This window comes from Anopheles funestus, chromosome 2RL, assembly GCF_943734845.2.
Source record: "Anopheles funestus chromosome 2RL, idAnoFuneDA-416_04, whole genome shotgun sequence".
Lineage (NCBI taxonomy): Eukaryota > Metazoa > Arthropoda > Insecta > Diptera > Culicidae > Anopheles > Anopheles funestus.
The window spans coordinates 12,970,161-12,991,969 of NC_064598.1; the positions used below are offsets into that span (position 1 = coordinate 12,970,161).

The 21,809-nt window shown below is 46.1% G+C and overlaps 4 protein-coding genes across 10 annotated transcripts in view; 1 reads left to right on the forward strand and 3 right to left on the reverse strand.

Annotated features, from left to right (window-relative positions):
* The window catches only part of LOC125764951 (ATP-dependent DNA helicase DDX11), a 77,722-nt gene extending 75,658 nt beyond the window's left edge, over positions 1-2,064 (reverse strand). For all 3 annotated transcript variants that reach the window (XR_007418498.1, XR_007418499.1, XM_049429716.1), the window contains exon 1: positions 17-2,064. Coding sequence is in view for 1 of the 3 variants with exons in the window: in XM_049429716.1 (XP_049285673.1) it covers positions 17-1,888 (1,872 nt within the window). In the remaining 2 variants the exon portion in view is untranslated. The remainder of the gene's footprint in view (positions 1-16) is intronic.
* Positions 2,065-2,201: 137 nt separating this feature from the next.
* On the forward strand, positions 2,202-3,857 carry LOC125765081 (splicing factor 3B subunit 4). Its single transcript, XM_049429947.1, has 2 exons — positions 2,202-2,306; positions 2,502-3,857. Exons 1-2 carry the CDS (start codon positions 2,273-2,275, stop codon positions 3,707-3,709), a joined length of 1,242 nt encoding a protein of 413 aa, XP_049285904.1. The 5' UTR covers positions 2,202-2,272; the 3' UTR covers positions 3,710-3,857.
* On the reverse strand, positions 3,835-6,227 carry LOC125765059 (histone acetyltransferase Tip60). The gene is made up of 5 exons (XM_049429916.1): positions 6,070-6,227; positions 5,640-5,769; positions 4,743-5,564; positions 4,479-4,641; positions 3,835-4,408 (listed from the first exon to the last, which is right to left on the reverse strand). Exons 1-5 carry the CDS (start codon positions 6,109-6,111, stop codon positions 4,192-4,194), a joined length of 1,374 nt encoding a protein of 457 aa, XP_049285873.1. The 5' UTR covers positions 6,112-6,227; the 3' UTR covers positions 3,835-4,191.
* Positions 6,228-6,579: 352 nt separating this feature from the next.
* Positions 6,580-21,118, reverse strand: LOC125764927 (uncharacterized). Of its 5 annotated transcripts, XR_007418496.1 has the most exons (11): positions 20,781-21,118; positions 16,047-17,803; positions 15,800-15,985; positions 15,475-15,729; positions 9,817-10,002; positions 9,473-9,736; positions 9,125-9,394; positions 8,800-9,063; positions 8,498-8,704; positions 7,516-8,233; positions 6,580-7,450 (listed from the first exon to the last, which is right to left on the reverse strand). XR_007418496.1 is itself a non-coding variant. In XM_049429656.1 (10 exons), exons 2-10 carry the CDS (start codon positions 17,630-17,632, stop codon positions 7,972-7,974), a joined length of 3,480 nt encoding a protein of 1,159 aa, XP_049285613.1. In that variant the 5' UTR covers positions 17,633-17,803; positions 20,959-21,118; the 3' UTR covers positions 6,580-7,971. The 5 variants fall into 5 exon arrangements, 4 of the variants coding, with proteins under 4 accessions (XP_049285613.1, XP_049285614.1, XP_049285611.1 ...); XM_049429656.1 differs by having other exon boundaries at positions 6,580-8,233; positions 20,959-21,118; XM_049429657.1 differs by having other exon boundaries at positions 6,580-8,230.
* Positions 21,119-21,809: the final 691 nt, after the last annotated feature.

The window sequence follows — 21,809 nt, forward strand, 5'->3', positions numbered from 1 at the left end:
TTACTGTACTCCTCACCGATCGACAAGTTTGGACGATTTCTTCAAAGCGTGCACCCGGATTAAGCAACAAATACTTCATGGCTGACTGTGATGGATCCTTTTCGTCGAACGATAACAACACTCGACTATCGCCACCTCCATCTTCCATCAAACACTCGAGAAAGTTAATTAGCGGTCGGATTGCATTTGTTATCGAAGGTTTGGTTTGTATTTGGCGATCATTTTCCTGATCACACACAGTGACCACTTCCGGTTGTGCTTGCTTCATTGCTGGTCGTCCAACTTTCTTCACCTGTGCTTTGCATTTGTTGTCCTCTTCCAGATTCTTTAACAACGATTTTAATGCACTCGAAGCAGCTGCTTTCGATGTGGTTCCAACCTTCCCTCGAATGGCAGGTACATCCTGTTCGAGCAATTCTCGTGGCGAACTTTGGGCAAATCCATGTACTTTTTGCGCAATACGAGACCGTTCGCAGAATGAAAGTATATCGGACAAATCCAAATTAAATATATCCGCTTCAAGTAACAGCTCCTGCGTTTCAATCATTCGTGACGATCGGACGGTGGTAGTTTTACCATCCGGGGATAGCAGTTTGCCCAATCGGGTAGCGATAAAAATTAGCTGATTTATCCGGAGCAGATTTTTGGTGGAAAATCGTGAAAAATAGCGTGCCTTGTAGGCGGATAGATGCATCTTTGCCTGCCGGAACTGTTCCTGTTTCACTTCCTGGCTGTGGATGGCTGCAATCGTGTCCAGCAGATTGTGTGCCTCGTCGATGATGAGGATAGAATTGCGCAGATCAATACCGGATTGCTGTCGTGTGCGTCGATGTAGGATCAGCTGGTAGGGAACCATCAGCACCTGTGCGTCGGGAATAGCAGCACGAGAGGCATAATATGGACATGCCTTTTCACGCTTTCCCTCCTTTACAAGATCTTCAATGTCGGGCACTTCAAAGAGGATGCCATTTTTCAAACCTTCTATTGCACGTGGATTGTAGTAAGGACATGACTGTGCGAGTTTTCTTCGTTTCTTCGCACCACGTCCATCACGATCGCTAGGGTCCGTTTTACTCTTTCCCCCTTTTTTCAGCAACTCCAAACATCGCTCGTTCATAAGGGTACTAGTTTTAAGTTTTTGCACTTCCGCATTGATGCAAAGATGTTGCCGTGATGCAAGGGACATGAGACGAAGATCGTTTGCATGTTGCGTTTCTTTCACTTCGTTCACTACCTGCGACAACTGTGAATGTGTGCGGCTGCAAAATATCACCTGCACTGGACGGTATCGGTCCTCTTCGTCCTCCTTCTGCCGGCCAGAATTAGCATCTTCATCACTATCATCGTCACTTTCTTCCGGAATCAGAAACTCATCCTCATCGATCGTAACGTCCTGCTGCAGTGATTCTTCCTTCAATGTATCATCTTTCGCACGAATTTTTTCCCATCGAATCTTGTGCAAAACACCTTGATCCTTCATCTGTAGCAGATGCTTTTGATGATCTTCTATGGATTGCTTCAACAGGTTCAACTCATCCATTTGCTTTCGCTGGCCCATGGCATTGTACTGTCCCGATATCCAATCATTAGAAATCTCGTTCTCTTTTTCCAGTCGGACTATTTCGGTGCGCAGCTTTTCGATCGTTTCTCGCAGCTCCTCTTCAAATACGCGTGCATAATCCTTTAACCATGTCAAAGTTCCACAGGTTAAACTCAACGATTTGCCGGTTCCAGTAGGACTTTCGAAGATACCAATGCCGCCAGTGTGCAGTACTGTGTAGAGCGCTTGCATGAAATCCAACTGAATATCGTACGGTAAATAAGGGAAAGCAAATCCCGATCCATTTTCTGGAGGATAAAGTTGTTTTTTGGGATTAAAAGAATCCATTTCTAGGAGCCGGCTTTACTAGTGCACTTTTGATCGTTGTTTGTGTTTACGTTTCATTCGGTTTCAACGATTGGCGCCATTTCTTCTGTCATAGTTTCAAAAATACATCGGCAAACATCGAAAGTATTTTAGTTCGCCAGATTCAGGTTTTACCCCCTGATCAGCTGTGTAGTTAAGGTAGTTTTCTAAATGCTTGATTTAAATACATACATTCAACAAATTCCCAGAAACATTCAATTTTTGTAATTTTCTATTGACAATGAATTTTCGGTACAAACGCACTGTCAATCTGTCGGTACAAGAACGCGGTTCTGTTTTGACATTTGGTTGACATTCGTTTGTGCGTCGTTTTGTGATGAAACTGGGAAAAGCCAAGAAGACACCATGGCGGCCGGTCCAATAGCAGAACGAAATCAAGGTAATTTATCGGTGAAAATGTGTTGAGAATATAGTTATTGCTTCCACAATGTGAATACTATTAGCGTAAGGTAGCCGCCAACCATCGACATCATCAATTGTGCATCGTAGTTCGTCATGTTTTCCATATAGATGATGCCATGTTTGTTGCATGTTTACTAGGAATGTTTTTAACACACGCATTTCCTCGTTCCAGATGCAACGATTTATGTTGGTGGACTGGATGATAAGGTTACCGAAACCCTGCTGTGGGAATTATTTGTCCAGAGCGGACCCGTCGTCAATGTGCACATGCCGAAAGATCGTGTCACACAGATGCACCAAGGTTACGGGTTCGTCGAGTTTCTAGGTGAAGAGGATGCGGATTATGCGATTAAAATTATGAACATGATCAAGCTGTACGGTAAACCTATCCGCGTGAACAAAGCATCCGCACATCAGAAGAGTCTCGACGTGGGGGCGAACATTTTCATCGGCAATCTGGATCTGGAGGTGGACGAGAAACTGCTGTACGATACGTTCTCCGCCTTCGGTGTGATTCTGCAGACGCCAAAGATTATGCGTGATCCCGAGACCGGCAATTCGAAAGGATTTGCCTTCATCAACTTTGCCAGCTTCGAGGCATCGGATGCGGCCATGGATGCGATGAACGGACAGTATCTGTGCAATCGCCCCATATCGGTTTCGTACGCGTTCAAGAAAGATTCCAAGGGCGAACGTCACGGATCGGCAGCTGAGCGTCTTTTGGCAGCACAGAATCCACTGTCACATGCGGATCGACCTCATCAACTGTTCGCCGATGCACCCGTACCGCCTTCAATGCATCCGGGTATGATGGGTGGCCACCCGATGATGCCACCGCCACTGCTGCCCCCTCCTCCACCACCCTCCAATCCGGCTGCTGTTATACCGCAGCCACCAATCATGCCACCACCACAAGCTCCCAGCGGATACGGTGGTCCGGGAGGAATTCCTCCTCCTCCTTTGCCACCACCACTCGGTGTTCAACCTCAGCCTCCGCTACCAGCGGCCCCGATGGGTATTCCGCCGCCACCAAGGATGATTCCTCCACCACCGTGGCAACAACCGGGCGGCCCAGTGCCTCCCGCGCCTGTCGGGGCTCCAGCACCGCCACCGGCTCCCTCGGCACCGTTTCCACCACCACCGCCATCATTTCCACCAGCGGGCAGCAACGCTGGGGGACAATTTCCACCACCACCTCCAGCACCCAATACACCACGGCCTCCTCCTCCCGGTGCGGTAAGGCCTCCGCAACCACCACCACCACAGATGCCGGGCTTTCCTCCAAGACCTCCACCGGGCGGTGGTTTCCCTCCTCAACCAAGATTGCCTCCGCCTCCACCTTCCGCCACCTACACAACGGATGGCTACGGAGCGTACTAAAACAAGCACATCTCAACATTAACAACAGACAGACCTGTTTTCCAGCTGACTCCATGCGACACTCGCTCTATATTCGTTTCGCTCGTTTGGTACAAAATGAAATTAAATAAAACAAAAAAATGGAATTATCAATACCATTTTTCTTCAGCATCGGAGTTTTCTTGTACCATATTTTACCGCCTCTCACCTCTCCCTACGTACCCACACACACTATGGCGCGCCTTCCTATCTCTTCTTTTTCACGACCGAGAAAAAGCTGCGTGTGCGTAGCTTCCACTTCGTCCTGCGCTTGCGCTCGACATTTCCTAATCGAAAAGCTTACTCATCTAGGTTTACGCACGCATACACACACACAAACATACATATATGCAAGAAAGGAGATCATCAGAAGAAACAACTCCTTCCCAGCGTACAGAGAACATCTTGACGCCGCTAAACAGTCTGTGGCTCCTTTGATTGATTGGTAAACACTAATTGGCGCTTTACCATTTCGATCGCTTCGACCAATCCTTGGGCGTCCAGTGGAGACACTTCGAATCGATGCGAATCTTTCGCTTCTCCATCGCCTTTTTGTGCTGCTCAATCGTTTCCTTATTGATACAGATGATGTACTGGCCCTTATAGTAGTTGATTAGATTCAGTATTTGCAGCGTCGAGATGACGTCCTCCTTCTTTATACTGGTTAGTTCACATATTTCGCTAAAAAGTGAAAGAATTCGCAAATTAGAAAGGTATACTTTGTTAAGCTCTGGATGGTCCACACACTCACTTTATCGTTATTTGTGGTTTTTCGTTGTCTCCTGTTGGCTTTTGGAGGATTAATATTTCTAGTATCGTTTGCGCCCAATAGCTGCGGTACGACAGTAAACCTAAATCGGACAATGGCTTCTCCGGTGAACCCGTTTTCCCTTCGAATTTGGACAATTCATAACCTGACAAGAAGGAATAATCATTCACAGATTAGTTCATACAAAGTGGATCATAACTCGTGCGCGTTTTTTTCCAAAACACGGATAACACAAACTAAACTTACTAAATTCTATTAGTAGCTTTCCGTAACCTTTTCGTTGGTACGGTGGAATAGTTAATATGCACGCTACGTTATAATCTTCAGTGCTTTCCTTCTCTTTCGAGAAGTACCCGACGATGTGGAACCCGCGCGTATCGTACTCGGTCATTACGTAGAACAGAAATGGATCCGTGTCGTAGTAGAGCGTTTTATGATCGAGAAACAGCTTCGCGAGCAGGCAGAGGTTTTGAGCGTAGCTTTTGTTTTTCCTCCCATCGATCTCGAAGAAGCTGATCGTGCTTTTGCGATAGATCTCGTTCCCGGGCGGATGCCGTAGGTTGCACTTTTTCGTGTGACGCTCGAGACATTTGCGACTCTTGCGGTACTTCAGACAGAACTCGCAGATGTAGATACACGACATGGTGCACATTTCTTGCGGGTATGGTGCAAAGTACCAGGGTTTGATTCGATGCCGACCGAGCTCGATTAACTGCACGTTTTTCATCCGCGTCACCACATCGTCGTGGTGCGCCACCATGCTGCCCGATTGGCGCGGGGTCGGCGTCGATGGGACATCTTCCGAGTCTTCGTTTTCGGTGGAGGTCGCTTTGCGTTTGCGGCTGATTTTTTTCTGCAGCGCCGCCTCCAGCACGGCACCTCCGTTTACCGTAATTTCCGGCGTTTGGACGGGACTGGCAGGTCGGGAGCAGGTAAGGGCGGGAGGTAATCGTTTCGGTGTCGTCACACCGGTGTTCTGTCCCGTCGTCATCCCGTCTTTGCGGGGGAACTGTACTTTGCGCATATCCAGATACTCTTCCGTTACCCATTCGTCTAATCGTTTGTTAACTAAAACGGCAATCAGAAACAGTTTAAAATAACGTGCCTTCGCTGCCGAATGGTACACACTTTTCCACTACTCACAATCTACATAATGTACGTAGTAATAGCATTTCCGGTCCGATCCCTCCCTAATGCTGATGATTTCTGCTAGTGGCCAATCGTTAGTCCCGCTCATTTTCACCGGTAACCGGCAGCCTTCCACCAGTGAGGACTGTAAACAAAACGTAAACAAACGGTTGTAATCATTCGTCCTGCCGCACAGGGTCAAATTTTCGTCAGCTATTTGGGTAATTTCAATGGATGTTTGTGGTGTCTTTCTTCCGCAACATTTAGCACCAAGGTACGGCACGTTAAATAGCTAAAAACAGGAAAACTCTATCGACTCTGGGATCCTCCACATACAAGATGCTACCAATGTTTACATCGTGCAAAGCGCACACGGAATCGCTCGGCTGAAGGCTACGGAACGAAAGGGAATCATTTCCATGAATGCAATATATGAAAGCCTTACCGCCGAATCGAAAATTGTTTGTGCTGCGTCTTCGGAATCCATTTTTCTGTGAAATTTTTACCGAAAAATAAACCCGAACCAGCCCGCAGTTTACTTTTTTTATTTTTGTTTCTTGCTTTTGACAGCGCGCGAGCGAGAAGAACGTGGCGTTAGAAAGAGAGCCACCCATACATCCCGAAGTGAACCCGAAGCTGTGACGTTCGAACTACATCGCACAACAGTTTAGAACTCACCCAACTGCTAATTCTTTCATTTTGATATTTTCACGATTAAAACATGAAATGAAATAGCTTTGAGGTTTTAAAAAGTATCAGAAATGTACATGAAAAGTTATATTTTCTTTCCGAGTTTGAAATTCTCCTGCAACACACATTTACAATATTTTAGAACCACTTTCGAACATGCAGCACTGGGAAGTGTACTAAAATTTGAATTTTAGAACTAATTCAAAATTCTCTCCCCACGTGTTTTTAATAGCAAATAAGTTGTCCCAAATGTACACAACGCCAGTTTTGCAAAATATTCTTTTATTATATTTTTGCTCTCGTTCACTGAGAAATTCAAGTCGCTCTTCATGGTGCACAATTGTAATAGAAAAGAAAATCTATCCCATATACCCCACCCCAGACGCAGATTCGTTTGAGCCGCGCAAGAACACATAAACGTGGATAGAACGCAAAATAATAACCATAACTTTACAACCATCTCTTCCCTGGTCTTGATCGTTGTATAAACAGCAAAAACCAAAAAGAAAAAGAAAACAATATCCTTCGACTACTTCTTAACGCCCCAAAAACATTGTTCAAGTGAGCTAGCACATTACGAATCTACCAGTCAAAGATACAGCGGCAAAGAAAAATCTAAACCATAATATACAAAAAAAGCATACCGTGCCCACCGATACCGTTTCGCGTACACTTAACCTAAATTTCATATCTTCCCTAAAGTCTACACGCGCTACCGTACAGCAGGACGTGAAACGGGGTGGCACGAAAACTAAAACCGAGCAAATAAATATAATATACAATCTACACAAATTCCCGCCCCACATTATTCACTGCGCGACGGACGCTACCATAAAAAAAGGAACATAAAGCACCGCCGAGCCACTTAACAACATTGCGGTACGGTTCGTTGTTTTAATTTTCCCCTTTTTTATGACACTTTCCTTGTCCCGTTCGATCCATTCGAAGTTTGCTTCTTCTTCCGGTTTCTCTTTGGCCGGTGTTTCATGGGTCACTAGAACTTCGCGCAAAACCACGTGTCTTTGTGGTCCGTTGCTGATTTCAGCTTGTTCACCCATTTCACCGGTGATCGCCGCGTTAGCTGCATGATCATCATCAGCATCGTTGTCGCGTATCGAATTCCTTACACTTTTATGCTAAAAATATAGAAACGGTTACCATTTCCCAATCCCCTGGTTCTCCCCGTGCGACACCATCCTACCTCAATCGCACACCCTTTCACTCTTGCCCATGCTCGGCAGGTTTTGTTTCAAACATTAGCTTTGATTTATATCAACGCTCAGTCCGGATGGCAAGCGTTGTCGGAAGAAAAATTATATTAAAAAATCCCGCACAGTCTCCAACGATGGGCCGACCGCTGCAACGACACTTAGGAACGTGTTGTATTCTTCATTCGCACAAACCCCCACCACACTTTTTGCACGATTGCGTAAACTGTCATACGCGATAAGCTGCATGGTTCTTTTTTTCTTCACCCTTTTGCACATTCGTGGCATCCACTAGCCAACTAGGCGAGATGAACCTTCCATCGCCATGTTTTCGGGCTTGTTTTCGTTTCGCGTACATGTTCCAACGGACGGACACATGACACATTTTCCGTAAGTCTCTTCCTACGGTTACACGATTGGCAGTATTGTAAGGCTAGTACGGTAATCCACTATTTCTGATTCTCCTTCAGCTTGCGTATAAACTCCTGCTGGTATTCGCACTTCAGCTTTATGTCCGGTGGACACATCGACAGGCGCAGCTCGAGCGTGTCTGTCGTTTGGTCCAGATAGCCTTCCTCCTGTAGCCGCTCGTGATCCATAAACTGTGGCCAGCCCCAGATCTTCTTCAGCTTGAACACGTTCACGCCCTCCATCTTGATGTTTGCCGTAGGATTTAGATGATGCAGCAATTCCACACGATACTCGAACCTGCTGCACGAAAGGTTATAAAACAAGAGAAAAGAAAGCATAAGAGACAAGCACCTCGTAAACGATCGAGTTGTAAATGGATTACTGTGGAATGGTTTGATCTGCGAAGCATGTTTCATTTTTATACACACATTTTAGTAGCTTCCTCCGACATGACAATCATATGTACAAAGTCTCAGAGAATTGAGAATTTCATCAAAAATGGAGCAATAAAATTTTAACATACATGTACTAAATATAGGAAGACCATAAGTAACGTTTACTTACCTGGCAGACACGCCTTCGAACAATATAAGATAGATACTAAGATGATTTCCACGCGCTTCGTTGTGTCCATTTGCGTAGATCAGTAATCTCCAGGAAAAGCCCAAATCATCCACTAGTGGATCTGAGTACACGAAGCTGTCCTTGCGCTGCATCTCGGAAAAGTTGCGTAACGTATAAGTCATCGTACTGTATGCCGGTATCAGTTCACTGTAGTGAAAGGATATCAGTATTGATTGAGTGTGAGAAAGAAACGCTTTCGTGTTACAACATATTTAACTTCATTCCCTTTTTTTGTCACTCACCGTTTTAGTAGTTCACACTCCCGCTTCGCTTCCAGACGGAGAAGATGTTGATATTCGCACTTTGCCTTATAGTTTGGTGGTCGTAGGGAAAATCGAAAGTACAATGCATCCTGTTCCTCGCTAACGAACCCATTCGCACAGATCCAGTCCAGTCGGGCGAAGCGTGTCCAGCCAAATCGTTCCTGTATGTCGAACGATTGGGTTCCTTCCATTTTTACCGTTTTCGCCGCATCATTATGCAACAGTTCCACGCAGTACTCGTAGCTAGACGAATGAGAAACGATTAATAAGTTCTGCGATAAGCTAAAATTACCCGTGAACTCACCTTCCTGGAATGCCTTCTAGCAGTCTCAGGTACACGCTTAGCCATTCATCACGACCCTCCTTATCACCGTTGGCGTACACAATCAGCCGCCAGCAGCAGCCAAGATCGTCGTACGCATTGTCGGAACAGATGTCTTCCTGCGCTTCTCGCAATGCGGTGAAGTTGCGGACCACAAAAATGTTGGAAGCATACTCAGGATACACCAGCGTTTGCAGTGATGCGTTGTCATCGCGCAGATTCTTTATCCTCATCAGGTTCTGGTTCAGTTGACTGCAAATGACAGAACATTAGGATATAAAGAAACGAATGGCTTTGGCGTAACCTCACATATCCCCTCGATATACGTACGTATTGAACTGGGTACGAATTTTTTCCTCCTTAAGCGTTTGATATTCTTCCTGATACTGGCAACGGAGTGCGAGATTGGCCGGACGTATCGAAAGACGAATTAGAATGGATCCTTCCTCGTTCAGATAACCTTCCTCGAGCAGTCTTCGGACGCGAATAAACTTCTGATAGCCTCGTATTTCGCCCACCTTGAAGTGATCCTCCGACTGGAACTTCACCTGACGTGTCACATCGTCATGCAGCAGCTCCACCGTGTACTGATATCTGCGATGGGAAGGTGAGAAGAGTTTATAGTTAATCCCGAATTCTTCGGGAACATTTGGAGTGTACGTTCGGCCACTTACCTTCCAGCGATACCATCACACAGCTCAACGTACGTACTCAGATATCGTTGGTTAGTGTTGTTTCCCTTCGGATACACGTTCAACCGCCACCGGGATCCAACCGTATCGGTGTACTGCTTCGACAGTACGATCGATGTAGTGGGATCGCGAATGTTGCAGATCGTGATCACATTGCTATCGTATTCGCTGCAAAATGACAAATGCGAGTGTACAAACAAACCCAAGATGGTAAGCAAAATTTAAGTATACAAACCAAGCAATGGTGGTTTCTTTTATTAACGACAAATCAACAACAGTCATTAGCCGCCAAGGCAACATCTCTTTGCTTATCTGTGGCGCGATCTTGATGTTTTCAACGTTTTAAAAACTCTCTTTGAAGTCGGACTAACTATCGTTATTAGCGACCATTAGCGGCTGCAACGAACAGTCCAAAACGGAGATACAAATCGATCGTTTAAGATAGCCTTCGTTTGTGCACGCACACAAATTATCACCATCATAATTAGGACCACAACAATTCGGCCAATCTCGAACCGTTCTGCCGCAACAGCAGCTGTCACATAGGCAGAACGTTGGTATGCATAATTACTTAAATCTACCACTTGCCTACCTTCCTTCCGTCCTGCAGCGAACATCTTTACTAACTATCAACCCGGCAAGGTCAACCCTAAACATCTAATAGGCCGCCTAAAACCGGCCGCTCGATCCGAACTCGATCGCCTAGTCATCGACTCAATCTGTCAGTCCCGGATCACTGTCTAACGGCCGGAGATGGAACGCACACGCTGAAACAGTACACCACACCGGTCATGGACTTCGGGTGGAAAATTGGGACCGTGTCATGGCGTAGTTTAAGCATTTAATGGAGCATGAAAGACACCATTTTTGGTGGAACCGTACACGGCGCTTGTCTTGTGGAAGAAAGCACGACACCAAGCACCCAATTGACTCATGTGTACATGGACCGTCAAAGCCACCTCCGAATGTAATTATGATGCAAAACGCAGGAAAATGGCAACTTGCGATCGGTGTCTGATGTGTGATGAGCATCGGCAGGCAGGTCACCCTGGGTCGACTGCTTGTGTGGTTTAGTCTCCGGTGGCTGGTCTTCATTGTTTCTTCAGCAGGAAAATTGATGGTTTCGGACGATGGACGATGATTGGCAGCAGTTAATCTTCCTCAAGACTACACAATAGGTTTAATGTTTTTGGGCCCTAATCGTTTTGTGTGCCGCGTTATGTTTGGTGTTCGGGCTTTGCATCGCATCTTGTTTCGTGTTTTGGATCCATCCCTTCCAGGCATTGGTTTCTCATGCGTTTGCTTGGGGCTATTTGTTTGGTGATGATGCACCTAGACCGACACCATAATGTGCATTGTGTGGATGTGGATCATCATCTCGCTTCGGGTGGTAGCACTGACGGGTGTAAAGCATATCCAACACCAACCCAATTTGGAGCATTCAATTAGCCGCAAGGTTATGGATGCATTCGTACCTAAAGCATCGACTAAGTCTAATTCCACCAAACTCCCTCCAAATATCGAAGCCGTGTGACAGAATGATCCTTTTAAAGTACGACCAATCGGGTGTCCAGCACGACTAATTTGGACTTTTGGTTTTTTTCGGGGGATTTTTTTCACCTATTCATAAATAGCACCGATCCTGTAGACCACGCGGACAAGTGGGTCAAGTACTTTGACCAGCATTGTGATACATAACCACAAACGATACTACATCACACCGTTGAACACACTAAACTGCTCAATAAATTCTCTCCATCCATTTCACACAATAACCACAGCAATTAATGCCTTAAAGGGCGATTTGTTGGAAAGATTTTGTGACTATGCTGTCTAAAACTGATTGTCGACAACGTGCCATAAAACGCATGTACTCCATAAAAAGACCATTCCAAATTGATTATCTAAAGAACGACGTCATATCGTACGGTTTTCAATTACCTTTATCTATTGAATTAGGATAATAAATTTGGAGAAATAGATAAAAAGGCCTTCACGCTTGTACTATTTAATAATTATGCAATAACTATTCTCACTTCAAGTGTTTTGTGTCATGTTTTAATTTGATTGTTATTTACGTTCAATGGCAATTTATTTTCCAACCACCATTGTTTGCCACAAATTGCCGATCAAGATCAAGAAGCGAAACCATAAATCATAATGTCTTGCTAAATTGATTCATGTTTATGGCAAAAGAATCGATTACACAGGCCCCCAATAAAACATATTGCCATTAAAACTTAATTGTCTGTTCAACAACACACCTTCACCCGTGGATTGAAATACTAATTAACGAATATGCACACAACAAAGGACCTTCAGTTGGCATGATTGGATTGTGTGCGCCGATTCCTGGTACCAAGATTTGCAACCAACCAGCCCGTCAACAGCTTTGACCATCAACTTCCAAAAAAGGGTGTTAAGCGGCACTAAAAATGGTGCAAATTATAGCAACATTATCGTGCGCATACTTGTGCGTGTAGTTGGTGGGTACGTTTGCACCGATCGTAGCAAGGGAAGAGGTTCTTCCTTCGTTCGATGCCATTTTCTTATTCTTTGTGCCTAAGCACCGTAAATCAGCACACACTTTCATCCATCATCCATCTTGTGGTGATCTTTCGAAAGTTCGCTCTTGTATTGTGGTTTTTGGTGAGGAACTCAAAACTCAAGGCCCTTTTGAAAAATTATAATCCCAGACCCAAATCTGCCTTAACCTTAATTTATCGCTCCCGGCTATTACGATACTATTCTGCTCTTCTTTTAGAGTGTTATTTTAATATAAATGTAACATATGTTTTTTTCCTCCTATCCAAAAGAAAACTATAAATTAAACAAGAAAGAAAAAAAAACAACACGCTAATAAACAACCCCTAAATTGATTGCCATGGCGTCACGTCGCCGTCGTCGAAATAAAGAATGAAACCATGTCAATCGTTTGCGAGTAAACAGCCCTTAGCGGTGGTAAGATGTTGTCGTTAACATGTTAATCGTTAACATGGGGAGTGGGGAAAGCTAAAACGCCCTTGCATTGATAGCAAAAATGCTACAAATCGATTGGCAAATGGTGAACTACCGATCAGACAATTAGCTTCGAAATGAAGATCCTTTTTTTAAACTAATACCGTGCGTCTGCGAAGAACGCGAATAAATTACGCTCACAGCAAGGGCAATAACTATTGCACATTACAAACGACATGGTGTTAATCGAACTGCTGTAACTGGATGTAATTTTAGACAACGTTTTAACATGCGATCTTACATAAATCACTTACGCACTTAGTACAAAGTTAAGCACGGCCAGTACTTCCAACCCATGCAAGGTAGCATAATGCGTGGGGAGATGAATGCATTAAAAATAAATAAAATAAACATTCATCAACGTACGAAGCGGCTTGTCTCAACGGAAAGGCCCACTAAAATATCAACACCGTTCGCATCACATTCGCATCCCGTCGTCATCAGACTAAAAAAAAAGCGCCCCCTCCCCGAACGCATACAGTGTAAATAAAACATAATTAACACACCATTTAAATGCACCCGCACTGCTGGCAGCTGCTGTTGTTCCTGCTGCGGATCGCGAAGAAGAAGGACGATAAAGACACTCGCCCAACCGTCCACCCATTGTAATGTGACGGTACGGTAGCAGGCAGGGTTCGCCTAGTCACACAGACGGAGGATTAATATAAAAATCGACCACAAATTCGTAGCGTAGCTCTGTGAGTGAAGTAATAAGAGACGGAGAGAAAGAGAGATGGAGAGAAAGAAAGGAAACATCTTGGGATCGGCTGGTGGGTGTGTGTGAACTAGGCCATAAATTGCACTTTGCTTTGGTGATGTAAAAAATGATTTACAGCTGCACATCATAATAGAGTCAGGGTATCCGATCGTTCGGGCCTGAGTACCCGGAGTGGCATGAAAGGGAAAGCTTGGACAGAGATGAAACACATAATACGCAAAGCGCAAAGCTGGCGAATTTTAATTAATTCCTCCAACCCCGCATGATGTTCTTGAAGGTGTTTAAGCATTTCCCAACATTTGCTTTCCTTAATTATGATTATTTTTATTCCTGCTGCCGGGGGGATTTTTTTTTTTGATCCTCCGATTTGACCGACACTAGATCACACTAGTGCTTGCTTAATGCGGAATCTCTGCACACCTTAGAAAATAAATGCTCATTTTTTTAATAACTAACGTTGCTTCATGTACAGAATATTAACGGTTTGAGCAAACAGTTCGATGAACAAGACGTCACTAGCTGCCCGACTTTCACTCTAAACCCTCGCCTTGTACAAAACTGCCACGTCCGCACCTCCGAAGCCTGTTTCACATTGTTTTGCCTTTGGCTTTTTGCATACATAGCTCGGGCGATCTGTTTTTTTTTTTGGTCTTCTTCTCCTATTGGCAACGCTCACCAGAGCAACGCCCCGTAGCGAATTAAGAAACATTATTGGCGGGGAGAGTGGCGCGAGGCATGCCATGCGCCGGCATTAAGGTTCTGGCCCCGGCCGAAAACCTTTGCGCGCCACTGTTCGCGGGTGGCCCAGTATGCGCTAATTGACTTCACGCCAACAACGCACGTCAGCATCGGACAACGCGCGAGTCCTCCTCGCACCCAAACGAACGTCACAACGTGTGTGCGACGATCGTTCAGTTGTTGTGTGCTGTAGACGGTCAACTACCACGTTACGATTGTCCGCCTATCAACCGAAAACCAAGGGGACGAAGACAGGGCACCACGGGTCCGTATCTAATGATCGGAACGGTACTTTCATCTCCTAGCTATTGTTCTTGGCCGGTTTGTTTACGGTACCGCTACCGTACGAACGCATGATAATTAGCGTTACATTAAATTAATATGTCTCATTGGTGACTTCAATTATTTACACTACAGCCAAGATGCACCTGTGAACCCCTGCCCGGTGCAGATGTTGAAGATCACGTGAGCAACCACCAAATACGCAAAGTGAGAGATGAATCATGAGAACGCCGCACTCGTTGAATGCAAGGTACGCTGCTCACGTGGTTGGAATACCTCACAGATGATGTCCGAACTCTCCCACGGCGTGCTGTCGGTGGATCTGTGTGAAACTGATGGGGTAGGCAGGGTTTAAACTATTTTTACACTACACGATTGGACTCCCGCAAACGTTTCATTCCCGTACCCAACGCAGCAAAACCCACCCAATGAACGCAACCACCAGGTCCGGAAGGTTTGAACACATTAATGCGGTGCGGTAACTCCCCTCTCTGGGTGACCAATTAAAATTTCTCATGATTGATCCCTGTGGTGCACCTCAGCAACTAGCGATCTTTCTCGGCTCGTACGAAGCAAACGAACCGTTTCGTTTCGAAATTTCTTGGAGATCATTTAATTCTAACCCCAAATCTGGACGTCGGTTCGAGGTGTCGGCGCAATGACGCCGGACGTACTACATCGCACTAACAAGCGTGCTTGAAATGCTCAAACTGATCGGAAAAGCGGCAAATAGTTTATCCTGCACCACGAATAGTTTACCTGGCGTCTGGTTACTGTTTTGCGAGGAATGTAACATGGGTTCAATCTAATTGGATGATTAGTTTCCGGCATCCGGCCGGAAGCCTGGACGATTAAAGAGTATTTTTGGCAGCGTAGCTACTTACTTGATGTTATCCTTCATGAAACGATCGATAAACTCCTGCTGGTAACGGCTAACCATGACGATTGTAGGTGGCCGAACGGAGAACTTTATCTGCAGTGAGTCATCTTCCGCATTGAGGAAACCTTCCACCTCGAGCTGTTCGTTCTCGATCAGATCATGTACCGGGCCTGTCTGATGTAGCTCAAAATGGTCGATCTGTGTCAATCGAATCGCTTTGGTTGGATCCTCGTGCATCAGCTCGATACAGTATTCGTATCTGTCATGGAGAGGGTAAAAGTCGCTCAGTGACTTCAGCTTTTTTAACTCCATTTTCTCTCCCCTCTTACCTTCCAATAACACCATCCGTCATGATCAGGGTTACCGAGAGATGATCACTCTTCCAGATATGTAGACGCCATCCGAATCCGACCACATCTCGCAGCACGTCCGACGTTCGACACTCCTCCATCGGTTCGATCGCGTGATAGTTCTTGATGACGAACACTTCCGATCGGAACTCGGGCACAAACTCACTGCAAGGTAAAAACAATGACACTCATTAACGTGACTTTAGACGACGCCTGAACTCCTTACCAATCCAGATCCACCGGGACGTGCTCATGGCGGAAGGCTTTCGATGCCGGAGTCTCAACCAGCCGACTACAACGCTGCAGGAAGTCATCGTCTTTGAATAGCAGTTCCGGCTTTGGACATACTTTCAGTTCACTCTCCAGCCGCCTATAGGCACCGGTCACTCGAGCAATCTCCCCACTCACGGAGTCCTTCTGGCGCTGGAGCAGTGTAAGCTTTGCCTGGATCTGTCGCTCAATGTTTTCCGCTTCTGTGTGGAGCAGTTGGCTGAGTTCCTGGAGCTTCCGTGCTTTGGATGCCCGCACCCAGTCAATGTTCTGTTCGATGGCTTTTAGTACCGTGCCCACATCGGCTAGATACTCCTTGATGCCTCCAAACTCGTGCCGGATCTTCTCCACCTTGCTGTCGTACATGGTGGTGATCTTCTTGAACGTGTGCTCTGCATGTGTGTCATCGTGCAGGGCACACGTCTCACAGATACACCCATTACACGATAGACAGAAAAAGAGCATTGGCAGAGCGTGTGTGGGACAGAGCTTATCTCCACTCCCCCTGTTGTCATCTTCAAATGGAACCTTGTCCACAACATTGGGTTGTGACGAATCGACCGTCACACTACTCGACCGAGTAGTTTCTATGGGAGGAGGTGATGATTGCTTTTCCACGGCGAGGACTTTTTCACCTTCAGCCGCATATTTGTGGCGATAACCGTTCCTACGTGTCGTTTTCGGTTCCTCGAACGTCACCGTGGGTTTTCCATTGCTTTGGCTACTCTTTCGATCGGCACTCTTTGGTGACGGTTCTGGATGCACACCGTTACAGATGATCGGTGGCGATTTCGGTTTATTTCGCCCATTTTCCAACGGCCCAGAACCTGCCTTCTTCTCGACCGCGTCCAATTCCGTTCCGGCACCGTTCGAGAGTGACGGATCCGCTTGCGATTTGGACGGTGTGTTATCTTTTCGTTTGCCATGCTGCTGCTTACCATTCGTCACCGGCGGATGCATCTTCTCCGAGCTGGAACCGTTCGTAAGCACGGCCCGGGTGCCGTTCGATGGGTCCGTGCGGTTCCTCGGCGGTGGCGATGGGTGTCCGTCTTTCGGTGACGCATCGGCATCGCTCTCCAGCACCTTTACCACCACGCGTATCGTGCCCTTCTCGACGGACGGTGTGGCCGTACCGTTGCTCAGCTTAAGTGATCCATTGCAGCCGTCTCCGGCACCGTTGGTAAGGTGGACCGGTTCGCATGCGGTTGCCAGCGTATCATTCGCCTCGGACGCACACTGCACAAGGTGCTCGAGTGGCAGCTTGGAGTGGCAGTTGGGACACTCGATACTGCCGGGCGTTTGGGCGCGCTTCGTCCCGAACCACTTGGTGATGCACTGCAGACAGTACTGACGGGCGCAGTTCGGACAGCGGCTCGGATCTTGCGGTTGGTTCCAGCACAGTAGGCACTCGTTCAGGGCGGCCGATGCGTCCGACTTCGAACGCCGGTTGAGAATCACACCGTTCGGCAGTACGATCAAAGGTGATGCGCTGTTACTACTGGTGTTGTTGTGGTTCCCCGCACGTCCAACGCAATCGCCCATTATCGAGTTAGATAACTACTGCACAGCACGAGCACTAGGGTTAATGTTTATCGATTCGCGCACATCAAGCAGTCGCACTGCAGCCGCACACATTCCGAGCACTGCACTCAACTAACCGGACTGCACTGTACCGCCGCTGCTGCTCGGATCCGCTCCACTGCCGGGAAAGGACTAAAAAAGATGGGAAATTACCACTCACTACCAGGGTACCACGATCACACACGATCAAGCTCCCATCTCTCCTGCGGGTACGACTCATTTGCGAAAACCTCATTAACCATTTGCATCATCCTCAATAATCCTCAACCGTTCGTCACTTCACACGGGTTTTGCACAATTTACATCACAATTTAGCGTTGCTCGAAATGCTCCAAACGCTGGTTTTGTGACCACACATCCGGTGCACACGAAAAAAAACCCTCCCGAATCCGAATCGCTCTTTCATTTCTACACCGCATACATCGGAAAATCGAAACAGAACCACTAAACCTTAATCATGCTATAATGCTCGCAGCGTATAATCGTTGGGAAACGATGCACTTGTCGTAAATTCAAACAACCCCAAACGATAAACACACTGTTGACGCGAATTGTCACGGTTCTTAACCTGATGGTTCGAAGATCAAAATGTTCGCAATGCTGTTTAAAATGGATGTCCAAACATCCTACTCAGTGCGCAAGATTTACAACAGACTCTTGTGATCCTTTTTGGTGGAATTTCTTTCAATGGCCTATCTTCCCATTTCTTCAAACAAAACAAAAGACATTGCTGAACCACATCCTTGTTACACAACATGTCTCCTTCATCATCCGCTAAATGAACGTTAAACAGATCCATGTTAAAGATTATCCGATCTCCACCCACACACACACACACATGCACACACAGAAATGCCGTTTCGGATCTGTTTCATGTTCAGCATTCTGGGCGGTGCAGATTACCCAAAATGCTGGCAATGATTCGCAAAACATGTCATTCTCACTCATGTGTACATTTGGACAAATTGGAAACGGTTTAGTTTAATAAATTGCACTCCCTCTGCTGCTGTCCACAAACCATCTCCCTTCCGCACCCGTAAGCACTTCTTCGATCAACGAGGCAGAAAAAAAAGAATTAGTGGAGGTCAAGTTGTGTGTATGTCAGTTTTTATGCACTTAAATTCGTTATTTTAACTCGATTTGTTCTCCGTTCCTCGTCGTTCCACCTTGGAGACACTCTTCCGTCAGATCGACACTGCCAAGTGCGTTTTGCCCGGTACGATTTCAACACCAGGCAACTACTGCTGGTGGCGATTAGGAGAGGAAGTCTGTTGGCACATCACAAGACAGCAGCATTAAATCCAATCTCGTGGCTAAAAAGGGGTCGAAGGATGCGTGTTACTATCCTCTTGTTTCACTCACGAGCAAAGGTGGCAGAAATTTGAGACGAGACTAATGACTTCTCGACACAAATAGTTGTAGCATGTTAGTAGTGCAATCTGCACAACTGCTTCTTGGCGAACTGGGGGAACTGGGAATTGGGGAACTGTCGTTGAAGGCAGAGATAGTGCAGGAAATGCAGTGGATGGACGTTACAAGGATCATGCGCAATTGCAGCTGATGCAGTTCAAAATTCTGGGGGCAAGTTTGCTACTTTCCGCCTGATTAATTAAGATGTTTCACTTCCTTTAGACGTGATGGCTGGCATGGTTAGAATCTCTGTCGCCACATGTACACAGCTGCGACTACCAACAATGTGTACATTGTTCTGCAATTGGGATTCACCAGGAATTTACAAAATTCTCATGTACAACAGAATATATGAATTTGTAAATATAATTCATAAGAGAATAACAAACGTTAAAATAAATCGCTATATTATTTACTCATTTTGAGTGTCTCATGTCTGTCTATCAACATGCACTATGATATCATCACGATCGTTTCATTCTTTACATTGTGCGAACTGCATACGAATGATCATTCCTGTTTGCATTCTTGCTCTTCCCTTGCTCTTTCATCCGCTCTCCGTTTTAACTCTCATGGAAATGCGAGAAAAACTAACTCTCGGTTTTCCTCCCTTCGCGCTCTGCATTCGTTCGCTTTTCCACACGCACACTGTCGCACACGAAAGAGCAAATAAAAAAAAATACTAGAATCTCTCTCACAACATTCTGCGATCGGTTGATTTCTACTGCACAAAGATGGCGCTGCTGTAGCGAACCCGACACCTCACGCCTCGTGCGTGAAAATCTCACGAGCGAACCAAGCCCCAGGTGTCACGATGTGTGCGTGATCATTTCGGGATGACTACCGTGTGGCCACCACCGTGCCGTGATGGAGGTGAAAGAAAAAAAATATTTTTAACCCACTGTCGCCGATTTTCGTCGGTGCGTTTTACACCCCCGAAACGTAGCCGTGCCTCCGGCCCTTCACGCTTCTTCTGCACAGCCATGCGGTTGGGACTGGCAAACTGTGTCACGTTTACCTCGATCCTTAGACATTCACCTTTGCGGGGTGAGATCCACGGATAGTAATTATCGTCTTTTTTTTAAATTCGAACAAAACGTACGATAATTGTGCGCGAACACACCGTCGATCACTCGATCTCTAAGTGGAAAAAACCGAAAGGAAAATGATTTCCGTAGGCAGACGATCTAGTGGCTAGTTGGGTTTTCACACATTTTCACACAATGTCACCATTTTTCACATTCGGTGACATCTTTTACGCGCGCGCACACACACAGATCAACGCAAACACGCACGCACGTACGCACTGTATTGGATGAGATTTTCCCCATATCTACCCCTGCCGAAGGATTTGGAAGAGGGTGGCAAGGAAAACCGTACAATTCACCACAGATCACCCTTTATAAATTGGGCCACGCATACACACAACAGCTCACATCCAAACACTCTCGCACACCCATAAAATCCGGCTCGTTCGCACACAAACGGAAACGCTAGACGTGTGTAACGCACTTAGTCTGAGCTAATTTTCTTCGAAAGATCATTTTCTCCATACAATAATACCCGCGGAAACCACTAATCGTTGACTCGTGAAAGAGGAATACGTTTTCCCACCGCTAACTACCGCGATTTTCAAACCACCTTTCAACCACCAGCGATCACACCAGATCGGGTGTCAAATAATATTAGATTAACTAACACTTTGCATGATCGCAGCCGTGAGCGGGGGTTTTCCGCGACGGATATCGGATCCTTCTAGCGCATGCTGCACAGGTTAACGCTGTCTAACATTTGCACACCGCAATACCGAAACCGGAGTCGAAAATGAAAAGGTAAACGATAATAAATTGAAAATAAAAGGAAAAAAACGACTAAACGTAGCGTAGCAGATGCCCCCGGTGCCGTTTGGAAAAGTCGATCGAACAGCACACGACCCGAACCGAAACCGTAGGACGACCACCGAGAACTGAGAAGATTCGGTGTGGAAAACTGTGAGAAAATTATTTTGCACTAATCCTCACATCGGCACCGATCGTTCACACTCACACCCAGGATTCTAACCGAAAAAAAATTTTTGACGCAACGAACGGAGAAAATAGATTCAACTGAGTGGTGAAGAGAGTGTGTCTGCGATCGTTTACTCGCTGTAGATAAACATAGAGACATACACACACACCTTTATAAACTCAAATAGAATCTCTCATTTTCCTGTGCGTAGCGCAATAGGATGTGCATGGGTTGCACGTAACAATCGATCACAATCTTCGAAGGGTTCCCCGCTAAAACCGGCTGATAGTAATCAATACTCTCCGACACTCTCCATCCGTTACACACGATCCTCGGAAGCGGGGGTTTTGGGGAAAACTGTTTTCAGTGGGGCCTGGCAGTATTGCCAATGGGGGTTTTTTAGGATTATGTGTCTTTGAGGACTCCCGCGGGATGCTCCGAGGGTCCCTTACGCCGGACCGCCGGTTCGCTTGGTCAACCCCACGCAACCGATAATATACACTTAATAAAGTTTTATTTTTAGCACTCACGAAACGTCAGATCGTGTTTCTTTTGCTGGCACTGGCGTGACAGTTTGGTGCGTTTCCGAATGTCGCGATCTTGATGTTGTTTTCCCCCAAAAGCCGTATGGCTCATCCAGCACAAACCAAGCGTGAATGCGTGAGCGCCCAACAGAACGATCGATACGTTGTTTTTTTTTTGTTGCTTAGCTTATGATGGA

What these genes read in the sequence shown, in the direction of transcription:
- LOC125765081 (XM_049429947.1), top strand. Translation starts at nt 2,273, where the DNA reads ATGGCGGCCGGTCCAATAGCAGAACGAAATCAAG. An exon ending in AATAGCAGAACGAAATCAAG is followed by an intron (nt 2,307 to 2,501) that starts GTAATTTATCGG and finishes TCCTCGTTCCAG; the next exon opens with ATGCAACGATTTATGTTGGT.
- LOC125765059 (XM_049429916.1), bottom strand. Translation starts at nt 6,111, where the DNA reads ATGGATTCCGAAGACGCAGCACAAACAATTTTCGATTCGGCG. An exon ending in AAACAATTTTCGATTCGGCG is followed by an intron (nt 5,770 to 6,069) that starts GTAAGGCTTTCA and finishes TTTTGTTTACAG; the next exon opens with TCCTCACTGGTGGAAGGCTG. An exon ending in AAAGCTACTAATAGAATTTA is followed by an intron (nt 4,642 to 4,742) that starts GTAAGTTTAGTT and finishes CCTTCTTGTCAG; the next exon opens with GTTATGAATTGTCCAAATTC.
- LOC125764927 (XM_049429656.1), bottom strand. Translation starts at nt 17,632, where the DNA reads ATGGGCGATTGCGTTGGACGTGCGGGGAACCACAACAACACCAGTAGT. An exon ending in TTCATGAAGGATAACATCAA is followed by an intron (nt 10,003 to 15,474) that starts GTAAGTAGCTAC and finishes GTCATTTTGCAG; the next exon opens with CGAATACGATAGCAATGTGA. An exon ending in TTCGAAGGCGTGTCTGCCAG is followed by an intron (nt 8,234 to 8,497) that starts GTAAGTAAACGT and finishes CCTTTCGTGCAG; the next exon opens with CAGGTTCGAGTATCGTGTGG.